The sequence below is a fragment of the Salvia hispanica genome, chromosome 5, assembly GCF_023119035.1.
Source record: "Salvia hispanica cultivar TCC Black 2014 chromosome 5, UniMelb_Shisp_WGS_1.0, whole genome shotgun sequence".
Lineage (NCBI taxonomy): Eukaryota > Viridiplantae > Streptophyta > Magnoliopsida > Lamiales > Lamiaceae > Salvia > Salvia hispanica.
Window position 1 is genome coordinate 2,883,676 of NC_062969.1, and position 12,824 is coordinate 2,896,499.

The window sequence follows — 12,824 nt, forward strand, 5'->3', positions numbered from 1 at the left end:
ACATACGTAATATTTCACAAACTTTTTTTTTCACAATTTCTACTATATTTATTAAACTCTAAAATTAGGGTTCTAAATTCCGAGACGTTACATTTTCATTTTATGGGGGGATTGAGTTACTCCCACACGTACTCTCATATGCTCCTGCGTGAACTCTCACGAGTAATAAATTTCATGCAATAGTAGTTAGCATGACTAGCTAGTACTCCCTCCGTCCCAGATAATTCGTCCCATTATTCCATTTCGATCCGTCCCACATAATTTATCCTACTTCACTTTTACCATTTTTAGTAGTGGACCTCATATTCCACTAACTCATTCCTACTCACATTTTATTATAAAACTAATACTTTAAAAGTAGGATTCACATTCCACCAACTTTTTCAACTCACTTTCCATTAGAATTCTTAAAACCCGTGCCAGGTCAAAGTGTCCCAAATTATCTAGGACGGAGGGAGTAACTATTATCAAATTACGATGTAACTATCAACTTTTGAGGATGTAATAGTCCCTTCACTTTAATTTGTCAATTTTCATGGAATATGTTTTAGAGTATCCACAAAGTGTCTTTTATCTCATTTCTTATTTAATAAACAACCCTCACAAATCATTATCCCTTCACTTGCTACTATTCGCGGGTTTTCCTCTTTAATTTATATTAATATACATACAATGCATTCCTTGTGTAAGCTAGAGCATCCATTTTATCCGTTATTGATGATTTATATAGAGTAAGTCATTATGTATAACTTATAATTTGAAGCATTTATACTTATAATTATACTCCCTCCGTCCCATACTGAACTAGACGTTTAATTTTAACACGTGGTTTGGAAAATGATACTAATAAATAATTAAAGTGGAAAGAAAATAAATTAACAAATAACTTTTCTTATTTGGAGTCTCATTTTAGTTCGACATGAGTTTTAAGAAATATAAAGGAAAGTAGGTGAAAAAAGATAGTAAAATATGAGTGGAATGAGTCAGTGGAAAGTGAGGTGTACACCATTTAAAGTAAAAGTGAATCGAACTCCTAATGACGGATATAGTACTAAAATGGAAAACCGGAACTCCTAATAGCGAATAGAAGAGTAATTGATAAACTCCTAATATTTTCCCAATATGTATATACATTATTATTAGTAGTAGTAGTAGTAGTGACATTGATCTTCAAGTGAATGCATATTGTTTGCTAGAAATTGCTGGTAGTGGAAATAATTTAATCTGCCAAACGCAATTCAAACACGACCTCTCCTCGTATATCGACAAAATTAAAACAGTGGGAAAATTTACATCAGTGAATTTATAATCTGACAACGAATATTTCTCTATTTTAAAAAGTTTACAGTGCACGAGGATTTATATCCAAGTTAATTAATGCTATATACTATAGTGCCCTGCTGCACTTATGTAAACTTCATTCTTAATTTAATACTAATACTAAGATTAACTCAATTAAAAGAGATTCAATCAAGTTCGTAAATGATTCGATCAAGATGCACGTAGTTTGCAACATTACAAGCTTTATTCACTTCAATGCATCGGAAACCATATCGACCATTCGAGTGTTTGAATCTTAATCAGCTATGACTACGAAAGTTCTAATTGGGATTGACTTATTATTCTACAGGGGGTGCATTCATATCATAACTCATATTTATGTGATAACCTAATAACCCTATCATTTTATGGGTCAAAAGTATCATTTTTACTAAAAATGATATTTATACACGATAAAATGATATTTTTTCAGCATGCATAAAATGATACTTTTATTCCATAAAATGATATTCTATTCCATAAAATGATATTTTTCGTCCATAAAATGAGGGTTATTAGGTTATCACCATAAATATGGGTTATGATATGATCACATCCCTTATTCTACATGTATAGTTTCAGTTCAAATATTTTCAAAACGAGAATTGACGGTTAATTCTCGATTTTGGCACAAAACCAAAACTAACCATGAAAATGGACAAAATAGTGAAAAAATCAATAAAAATAAGTTAAAACGATAAAAAATTTAAAAAAAAAAAAAACGATTTGAAGCTGAAACAATCAAATGTTTATCCGGGCTTGTTCGGATTCATTTTCTCACCATTCGAAACCAACGATTCCTGAACCGACCACACCCTTGCATGATCATCCATCCATGCAGTGTTACAAAATATCCTAGAAATGAAAGTCGCATAGAACTGATAATGACTCAATTCTCTCACATAACTGCGATTTAAATGACTATATATATAATAATTAAAATTGACAAAAGAAAAAGAAAATATTAAAAAAAATGAAGGGTGGGCTGGCAGTGGGCCTTTACTGACAGCAATTTCAGCAGATCTCAGTCTTAATCCGAGAAGGCCCACTTGGAATTGGAAATTTACGAATTAATTTAATACAAAAAATTCGAAGATGGGAAAAAGCGCAAAAAGGTTAAAAAAGTAATTCCCATGTTCAAAAGATCTAATTATTGCATGGTCCACTCTTCTCTTCCCACCACATTCTCTCTCTCTCTCTCTCTCTCTCTCTCTTCGCCTAAATTAAAAATGACATCTGAAAAATTGGAAAAGGTGATATTGAATATTGACTGATTGGAGCAGAGGGGAAGGAGTGAGAAACCCATATATACACACACAGAAAATCGCATTATTCTACTCCTTTTCCTCTCCAACTCAGTGGCTCTGCTTAATTTTGCAGAGAGGAGTATCTCAGTTTTCGCCATTTTTTACAGTTATCGAAGCATTGTTACGCGCATGCAACGGTGGAGTTGATTTAGTCCTTGTTTGGGAATCTGCGCCTTCGAATACAGCACAAGACTCTATTTTTTTGTTTGTTTGCGTTGGTTGAGGGGGAAAAGGTTGGATTTTGCTGAGGGTTTTGGGAGCTTTGGTGTGCTGCTTTCTGAGGAGTGTTGAGATCTGAGGAGGGTTGGAAAGTTTGTTTTTTTGAGCTAGAGATGGTGTTTTTTCAGTTGCATTTTCTCTGATTGAGGAGGGGGAAAAATTCAGGAAGTGATTGCGCTGAGTTTTGGGGGAAAGTTTTGAAATTTGGCCTTACTTTTGAGTTTTGAATTTTTGGAGGGTGAAATTTGGAGGATAAAAGTGCAGGTGTTATGCTATTTGGGGGTGGAGAGGAGGTAAGTGGAAGCTGAATTATTTTTGAGTTTGGGGAATATTTGGGATTTAGTTTATTTATGATTTATGATTTGTTTGGATTTTGCTGTTTGCAGTTACTGCTGTTTGTTGTGCTTCTTCAACTGTATTGTTTGAATCTTCATCATGAAACTCTCTGCTTGCTTGAATCAGCAGTCTCCTGAAGGTGAGATTTCCCTTTCTTCCCTTTTTTTTTTTTTTGGTGTGTTCCCTTTCTTCCCTTTTGTTTCTATGCATTGATGGTTTGAGGCTGCTCAACTGTGAGATTTTGACATGTACTTATTGGAGAAAGTTGATGTGGAATCTTGATTTGTTTTATGCTTTTCTAAGTTTAAAATTGAATAATAGTAATAATAATAATAATAATTCAAGTCTGCAAAATCTGCAAAAGAAGAACTTGATTCTCTTTCTTGAATTTTCTCTTCTTTCCTTGTTTTTCTGTTTTAAAAAAAATCTGTTTTTTTATTTTTCGCTGTCTGGCTTTATAGTTATACTTGCCCGTTACAGGATTTTTCACACAACCTCCGGCACAAGAGTTGATTCCCCGGGATTTTCCCTACAATGGAAATTCAGCATATATTTGAGGTTGTTCCAAATTAATAAAAATCTGGTTTTTATAAGAATTTTACTAGTGTTTTTTTTTCACTTATCGGGATTATAAATTTTGTGTTAAAAATTGGGTTTAATATTTTTTTAATCTCAGGTCACCCAAAAGAGGCATCTGCTACAACTGGTTGGAGTGTTTTTGTGAGTGCAAAAGGCTGTTGCTGGTATTCGGTTCTTTTCATATGGTAACCCCTTCTTCCTAGGGTTTTTTGTCAAAATTCTTGGCGGAGCCCATGTTTGTTATGCTTGATCAGGGAAGAAAGTCAGCTGCCCTTTGGCATTGACGTGCCAACCGCCCCAAACAGTATGCCTTCGTCGTTTTATCCAGTGATAGCATGCATCTGGTTGCTTGCTGCTGCTGTCATGCAGCGAACAATACCGTTCACATATTCTATAATCCCAGGTAGTTCTTCCCCAATATTTGAACATTTCATTTATCTCGATTCCCTGACACCAAATTTTTATTCAGGGCAAAACCCTCGAATTTGTTATACCTCTGGCTAAATACTAAAAACAGTGCACCCTACCGAGTGTCCGTGGGGATGCGTTCCGATGCTTTTGAAACAGAGAATCCAGTGTCGTGATGTTTGTTTATAGCCAAAATTTTTTTTTATGTTTTTGTTTGTTCTGAGATGTTTTTTTTCCAGCTACATGGGCCGTCTGGCATAAAACGCTCGGGTCCTGTCAGGTGGAAAATTTACACTGGCGTTTGGGAAAGGGAGCTACAGGGTTTTCGCCTCTACTAACTCGTATATGATTAAAGTATTCCCCTCCCACTTCTAAAAACACGATGAAGGGTTTGGGTGGGACAGTCAACAGCTGGGGAGGCAGCCGGGGTTTCACTTTAAATGAACCTTAACCACGTTCCCTATGTATCATTTGCCTTTTTCCCCTAGACTGAAAAGGGGCCTTTGGGCCTCAGGTCTCCCCTCTGAGGGAGAAACCTCTTTTAGCTGTTTTACAATACATTGTCATCCCCTCACACCGGGTTTTCGATTTCTAAAATCCAATTGTTTGTTTCCTAGGGATGAAGGTGATGAATGGGGTTAAACCTCCTCATTTGGGCCCTGGGGACGGGGAATGCAAGTGAACCAAGGGATGGGGGTTTACCTGGATGCAGCCAAAGGGATATTTTGCTGGATCAAAAGATTTATCAGCCATGCAGCTGCAGCTATGCAGGATATGAGGGTTGCCCATTATGCAACCACAGCCCCAATTGGCAGCAGTCTGCAGGTTTTATGCAGCAGTCTCCTGCTCCGTTTGTTTAAACCTTCAAGGCCCGTCTGGTGTCGCACGCAAACCCCTCCCGGGGCAATGCTCAGCAAAACTCGTTAACTCGCTCAGATGTTTGGCCTTGAAGGCGAATTGGAAGATCCGTTGAGATCAGGCTGGCAGCTTGTATTTGTGGACCGTGAAAACGATGTCCTTCTTCTCGGGGACGACCCCTGGCAGTAAGTTCTCTTTCCATTTCTCACTCACATTCTAAACAGAATATGCAAATGTATATATCTTCTGTTGCCTCGAAGACACTCTCTGATTCCTGTACTATTTTCAGGGAGTTCGTAAACAGCGTATGGTGCATCAAGATCCTGTCGCCACAAGAGGTGCAGGAAATGGGGAAACAAGGACTGGAGCTTCTAAACTCAATCCCCCTACAAAGGTTGCCTGTCCAAAACGGCGGCTGTGATAGTTATGGAAGCCGGCAGGAGGGTAGGAACATGAGCACCGGTATACCGTCTGTCGGAAGTCTTGATTTCTGAATTCTGAGCCAGTTGTATTAATAGTTGCAATCTGTCTGTAATATTAGCTTTATCTGAATCTGGTAGCCATGAGATTTTCTATTTCTAACTTGAAAAGATTTTATAATAGAAGCTATAATACTGTAAGTATCTCATAGTCCATCCTCCTCTGTTCTCTTCCCATGTTCTGGTCTAGTATTAGTTGATCATGAAATAGCACTAGTTTTGATTGTCTATCAATTTAAAAAAACACTCAGTTTAGCCCTATTTTGTTTGCTTCTCATGTCTTGTGTACACTTTTTTTGACAAGTCAATTTAGTCTTTTTAATTTGACTAAACTTGATAGGAAACTTATATGGAGTATAACCAAAAATGGCAGATATTACATCAAAACTATACATGGTGTGAATGAGGACATGTATAGCTGCAAAGACTTGCAGTTCAATCCAAAAGCTTCAAATTCTTGACTGAAAAAAGATATATGGTGGAAAGCATAACCACAATGGTGATTCTCACATGGAGAAACTTATTCCCACAGGAGTGTGTTTTCCTGCGTATTTTGCTGAGAGGACGTCCTGCTCGGTTATGACCAACCACAGCAGATGAAGGTGGAAGAAGGGATACGGCCCGTGTCGCGTATGTATTCTGCCTGCAATGCAGTTTTTTCAGCCTGTCGGTTTTTCCTAGCTTCAGCTAATGCTCTTTTCTCCTCCGATTTTCGTCTTGCCATTGCTACCTTCTTCACCATCTTTGCTTGAGCCTGCGCTTTCATTTGCTCGATTTGGGCCTGATTATCAATTTTTTTTTTATCAGTTTTCCTTTTGATGTTTGACAGTGAATTCTTATGCATTTCATTGATAAGGAGATGAGATGCCTTTACCTCTATCTGCTTCATTTCCGCATCAAGCCTTGCTTTCTGCTGACTCTCCCATGCCTGAATTCTTATTTCTTCGCGTTTATATCTGAAATCAGATTCAAGTAAGTCGAAAGCTGCAACTGATAACAACAGCGGTATTTCAACTACAAAACAAAAGCTTGAAGAATGAACCTGGCAGCATGCTTAGCTTCCTCAGCTTCTTCCCAGGCAGCTGCGCGCTTTGTATACTCAGTCGGTGTAAGCTCATCATTGTCTATAGCTTCATTCCCAGAATCACTCTTATCAGTCTCGTCTTTGCTTGCCCAAGCAGCAATGTTCATCTTACCGAGTTGAACGCCCAGGGCCACAATCTCCCTTCTCGTTTTAAGCTTTTGCTCTTGCTCGGACAATTCCTTCTTAGCATGTTCAGCCAAGTTCTGAGTGGAATTGCTGATGGAATGTTCGGTTGGTGTGGGTGCTTGTTCCCCTCTCCGTGGAGTAGAAGGTACGGAAGACATTGGGCTGCGAATTGGGGTTGTTGGAGTTACCGGTGTAGTACTCCTTGACGGCTCTTGGCTCGGAACAGGAGTCATTTCTGTTCCCATGTCTCTCATCGATACTGATCGTATGGCAGGATCTGCTGGCATCAAAAGAAGCCAATAAGCAAAGCAATTTCACAAAGTTGCAAACCATTGTTTTCTTTCTTAGCTACACATTATATTCATTCATTCCCTGACAAGATCAAGATAGCAGCAGCAGCAGAATCATTGGAGTAACATTTTGAGTAATAAAGAACATATTTCAAACCAAATCAACCAAATTTCAAGTCTAATGAGATAGTTACTCCTAAGTACATGTCTCAATCTAACAAATTACATAGTTAGTCAAACCTTGAAATTTGAAAAGCTTGGCAAAGTTGTCTCTATAACTGACAAATATTGCAGGGGAAGAGAAACATCGACACTTCTTTCATTCTAAGTTATCATTATCTTCATGAAAAAGCAACGGAGGTTCAAGCTGATGAAGTAAAAAAGCATGAAAACAAAAACACCCATTCAAAATATACAATAGAGTTGAAGCACCATATTCACCTGTTGTTTCGTCTGTTACACTCTTGGTGCAAGGCATATTTGAATCATCCATCAATGCGAATTTCCCCGGTCCTGTCTGCGAAGCAGGTTGGCAAAAATCGACACGCTTCACCGATGGCTCTGGCACAACTCTCACCATTTTCGCAGCTGGTTGTCTGTTCACCTGATTTTGGATGTTGGCCTTCTTTGAGATATTGGATTGCACATTTTTCTTGTTCATAATCCACTTCTCTGCATCGTTCCATTTCGACGACATTGGCCTCGAGAACGATCTTGTTATGGAATGGTGCAGCGACCTATCCCCTTTATGGAACTCAAAGCTCGAGGTGCTATCATAATCAAGATTGTCATCCTCAGACATTCTGATGGGGTGGACAGAACTGGAATTACCAGTATCTCCCTTGGAAAGAAGCTGCATTCTAAAACGACTAGCATCGCCATTATCCTTCGGCTGCAATGAATTCCCATCACCTTGGCTAGCACCATCAGACTTAACTTGTGAAACCTCTAAATTCAATGCTGCAAAAAGAAAACAGGATGCAGGCCTAAAATCAGCAAAAGGGCTTTTCACAGTTAGAGCACTAAAACTGCTGCTTCACTCAAAGAAACAATTAACTTCACTCAAGGTCTTTCCCCATTGAAAACTTAAAACTAATTCAACCATTTTTTGCAGAAACTATATGTCACTCACTACCAATAGAAACAGCTCTAAGCAGGCAAAAGCTACTAGGCCCACTACCACTAATTCAATGATATCTAAGGACTAAAGATAACTAATAAATGCAACCTACCAATAAAAAACAGAGCAAGTGAAGGCAAAAAGGTAAGGGGGAAAAAACATCAAACCTTCCTCTCCAAAATCCCCATTTTCCGCTGCCAACAAGCTGTCCTTGGCAAACTCTGAATCTCCCATTCTAGCAGGAGATGTTCTTGAGGAAATACTGTTTGATCTCTTTTGATGGTGTGACCCCATAAGCTTCATCCTCAATTTACTCGGAGATAGAATACCAGTCTGCAATAACACCCAAAAAAAATGAAAAACCATCCAAATTGAGAGACTTTAACACACCCCACTTTAGAAAACTTGGAAAAGATCAAAACTTTACTTTTACCCCATTTAAATGATCTCATTTCATTCAACCTCAATTTTCTTTAAGCGTGATTTTCTCTGAGGCCATTAATCAAGCAATTGGCGTGCTGTGATCACAAAACATCTAATTTGAAATATATCGACGACGAAACAACAATTCCACGAAAAAGGAGGAGAAATGCATGTATGCAGAGAGAAGATTAAAGACTTGAATACCTGAACTTTGTGTATCCTATCGTATTCCATTAGATTCTGTCTATGCTTTTTTGCTCTTTCTACTGTTTCACTCACAGGCGCAGATACGTATATAAGAAAACCGTGAAGAGAGGTGTAGAGAGAGAGAGAGCTAGCCAAGACGAAGCCAGCCAGCCAATACACGATTTTTGGTCAGAGCTTGCTAATCTGATGCCTTATTTAGAGAGAGGGGGTTGGAATGATTTATTTAAATTAATACTCTTTCAAATCCTCGTTAATTGTCTCATTTTGTTATTCTTATCTTATCTCTATTAATTGTCCAATTTTATTTTACTATATTTGATAAATAGAAATATACATTTCATTACTTTTTCCTTCCAGTTTTTTAAGACATCTCCAATTATATTGTCAAATTTCATTTTCTGTGTAGAGTTTTCGATCTTATTGCAAATTCAAACTCATTTTTTTTTACGTCGAACAAAACCAAATATAGGGATATTATAAAAATTTTGTAAGCCATATACTAAAATAAGAATGTAAAATTTACAGTATTAAAAAAAAAAAATAATTAATGGGGATAAGAAGGGATAATAATTTACAGTATTAAAAAAATGAAATAGTTAATGGGGATAAGAAGGGATAATAATTTAATAAATTATCAGATGAATCAAGAAAGTCAAATTCTAATATACTTCAAACTTTCCCAAAATTGAATAATGAAATATAAATATGGTAAATTTTGCAATCATCTCATTGTATTGTTTTCATTGAAATACGTGATGATGATGTTAATCGATTTTGAACACGCCACTCACCACATAAACATGTATCATTATAATGACGTGAATTGACATTCCTAATATAGTAGCCATAGCATATCCACATATTTAAAACTGGTTATCACATTATTATGTATGTTGTTGGAAATTAAAAAATTTAAATAATTGTGAAAAATATAATTTTCGTGGTTTAAAATTCAATTTTTGAAATGTGTGAAAAAGACCAAAATTTTCATCTTTTGCAATTTCTTTGATAATTTGTTCTAATATTTTCTGTAAAGTGAGAAGTTTATATTATTCACAAACATCTACAATGTGTCCTTATGCGGGAGAATAATATTTAGGAGATTGATAATATTGAAATATTTGTTGGTGCATAAATGGTATGTAGTGGTAAACTGGTAATATTCTTGAGACTCAATCACTCAGTTTATTATATGAACGACATTTTTTCGAAATACTATTAATGCCTTATTCTATTCATTTCCACTTCACAAATTGTTTTTGGCAATTATGATGATTACATCTAAGTTGTAATGGAATTTATGACTTTAATGTATGACCATTTGTCTTTTCCCGTGGATTCAAATCTGTCAATCAGGAGTAGATAATTCAGTATTTATTATTTTCAAGGATAATTATGCTTAAATACTAAAATCGTCACTAAATTTTGGTGCAATAAATAATACTAAAGAAAATCTATACGAGTTTAAATTGTCTTGAAACGTTCACAATAATACAATCATATGACTTTCTTATTTATTTAAATTAAAATTTATAATTAATTTTTTATGTTTGAATTATTTTAGTGATATATTAGTACTACTTAATTCACTATTTATTTAATTATTTATTAACAAATGTTTTTGCAAGGTACTATATTCTTTAATATCTTGATACACTGTTAATTTTTGTTTTCAAGTTATTTATATTCATGTATAAGAGCTAACAAGGCTATTACTATATTTTATCCGTCTGCTATTAAATATTGCATTTTGACAAGAAATATAAATAAAAAATGGGTTGAAAAAATGAGCAAAATATAGCTTTTAACAGCTCAAAAAATAAACGAAAATTGTTGTGAGAGGATCGCAGTTAAAAATTAAAATCGTTGTATAACTTCTTAATTATATTTCATACTACTAGTATTTTACAATAGTTCATCTTTAACTATTTAAAATTGTGTGTTAATTAGCCCCTCAATAAATTTCCAGCTGGTTCTCACTACACCCAACAAATAAATCACTTAGGTTACTAAATTTGGGTTTAGTGGATTATTGTCAATGTATTTTGCTGATTTTATTAAACGTAATTTTTGAAAAAAAGGGACTCCAACATTTTACACTTTTGGGATAATGGGTCCGTTTAACTTTTTCACTCCTTGTATCATTGTTGGCTTTAAAATGTTGTGTAAAAGTATACCGTATTGTAGTAGTTGAAAAGGTATATGAAAATGATACCAACTTGCCCACTTAATTTCAAAATTTAAATTACTAGACTTTTGAAAAATGAATTTAATGTGTTTAGTAGATTAATATATTACACAAGGAGTAGTATTATTTCATCCGTTCACAAAAATATAAACAATTTTTTTTGTTTATATGTGCGTATGAAATTCATCACATTCCATGTAGAGCAATACGATTTACAATTCACAATATTCACCCCACATTATGATTCGTATTATTGTATATTTTTGATAGATGAAGGATTGAATTGAAGTGAATGATGATTTGGTTCAAAACTGAAGGCGGGAGAGAGAGGTGATAATGATTGTCACGAAATGCCTGATCTTTTTTTTTTTTTTTTACTTATTTCAGAAGTTATGTACTACATTAATTCAGGCTATTATGCAGGCCTATTTTTAATTAAAAACACACCACCTCTCTCAGTAGATTATGAGTATAATTCTAGCTATCATTGAACATATTTGAATCTTCTTCAGTAGAATATAAACGAATTATTATCATCCAATTTGAATAATTGCACGCGTTTTATTTCATTTTATTTGCTGATTTAATCTCCATAGTTCTAATTTCGGCATACTAAGTGGGTGCTGATGAGGTCGTCACATGAGAGAAACACATATGGAGTATTTTATTATTAAATCGAGAGTATTGAACAAAACAAATACTACTACTAGTAATTATCAAGATATATTAAGATGGGAAAATGTGGAGGGATAAAAAGAAAATTAATAGACTCAATTAAGCAATCTTGATAATCATATACCCTCTGTCATTCGTGATAGATATCACATTTCCATTTGAATAATAATTTTTCATGAAGCTATTGAATTCGTATTTTTTCACCCTAATAATTCGGCCATATTCCAAAAATTTATGAATGAATAATAGTGTTAGCTGTAAATTCAGGAAATAGGCTACTGGTATTAGGATTACATATCATAGAACGTATTTTATTAGTGAAGATAATCATAATACTAGTACTTATTAAATAAAAAGAGTAAATATTTTAAGGTGGTACTATATTATCACAAGAGGCTTAGTAAATAGTAATTGGTCAAAAAGTAGTTTGTTAAGGGATTTTTATCAGTGGTGCTTGTTCTATCAATATAAGAGTATTTTTTTTAATAATAAATGTTATAAACTGTATATATCTAATTGCTTTATTTGATATAGAATAATGCATCGCAATGCAATGTACATTGTGATTATTATATTTTTTAATAATATTTCCGTTTTCCTCTAAAATATCATATGTTTGTAATTTTTTTTGTATGGCAATCATGCATTCCCCATTGCCAATTACTAAGTCGATAATGTTTCGATAATACAAAATATATACTTATAATTTGAATCGTTTTAACTCCAAATTCCTATACTCTTTTTCGAATTAAAACTAAATACGACATGAGTATAGTATTTATGAAAATATGATACCATTCATTTATGAATAAATAAAATAAAAAATATCTATTTTAATAAAATAATGTTGTTTTAAAGTATTAATAAACGATAATGTTTTGTTCTAAGATAAAACCAGGGGCGGAGCCACCTTATTAAAATTTTCTTGTATTTGCCCCTCCTCAAATTCTAAAATTTTCAACACATATAATTTTGTCCCCTTTTATTTATAATCCTGGCTCCGCCCGGATAAAACTAGTCGAATAATTGAAATTCCGTAAGTTTATGTTTAGTTTTTAAAGTCGATTAAAATTTACTCTAAGTAACTATTTTATGCTTCGAGATAAAAGTATATTTTGTATAAAAAAATTTGTATGTGTATTATTACTCTTTGTTTCCCTAGATCACTACTATGTATAATAAAGGGGCATCCAAAGTCCATATTT

General features: G+C 34.5%; 2 protein-coding genes across 4 annotated transcripts; one reads left to right on the plus strand and one right to left on the minus strand.

The window, feature by feature from the left end:
• Positions 1 to 5,097: 5,097 nt before the first annotated feature.
• Positions 5,098 to 5,662, plus strand: LOC125191070 (auxin response factor 6-like). Its single transcript, XM_048088531.1, has 2 exons — positions 5,098 to 5,212; positions 5,317 to 5,662. The coding sequence occupies exons 1-2, from the start codon at positions 5,106 to 5,108 to the stop codon at positions 5,519 to 5,521; spliced, it is 312 nt and encodes a 103-aa protein (XP_047944488.1). The 5' UTR covers positions 5,098 to 5,105; the 3' UTR covers positions 5,522 to 5,662.
• A 201-nt stretch (positions 5,663 to 5,863) lies between these two features.
• LOC125191068 lies at positions 5,864 to 8,937 on the minus strand. Of its 3 annotated transcripts, XM_048088530.1 has the most exons (7): positions 8,754 to 8,937; positions 8,560 to 8,644; positions 8,294 to 8,459; positions 7,448 to 7,966; positions 6,549 to 6,996; positions 6,381 to 6,462; positions 5,864 to 6,287 (listed from the first exon to the last, which is right to left on the minus strand). In XM_048088530.1, exons 3-7 carry the CDS (start codon positions 8,427 to 8,429, stop codon positions 6,084 to 6,086), a joined length of 1,389 nt encoding a protein of 462 aa, XP_047944487.1. In that variant the 5' UTR covers positions 8,430 to 8,459; positions 8,560 to 8,644; positions 8,754 to 8,937; the 3' UTR covers positions 5,864 to 6,083. The 3 variants fall into 3 exon arrangements, with proteins under 3 accessions (XP_047944487.1, XP_047944486.1, XP_047944485.1); XM_048088529.1 differs by lacking the exon at positions 8,560 to 8,644 and having other exon boundaries at positions 6,549 to 6,993; XM_048088528.1 differs by lacking the exon at positions 8,560 to 8,644.
• Between the last annotated feature and the right edge of the window lie 3,887 nt (positions 8,938 to 12,824).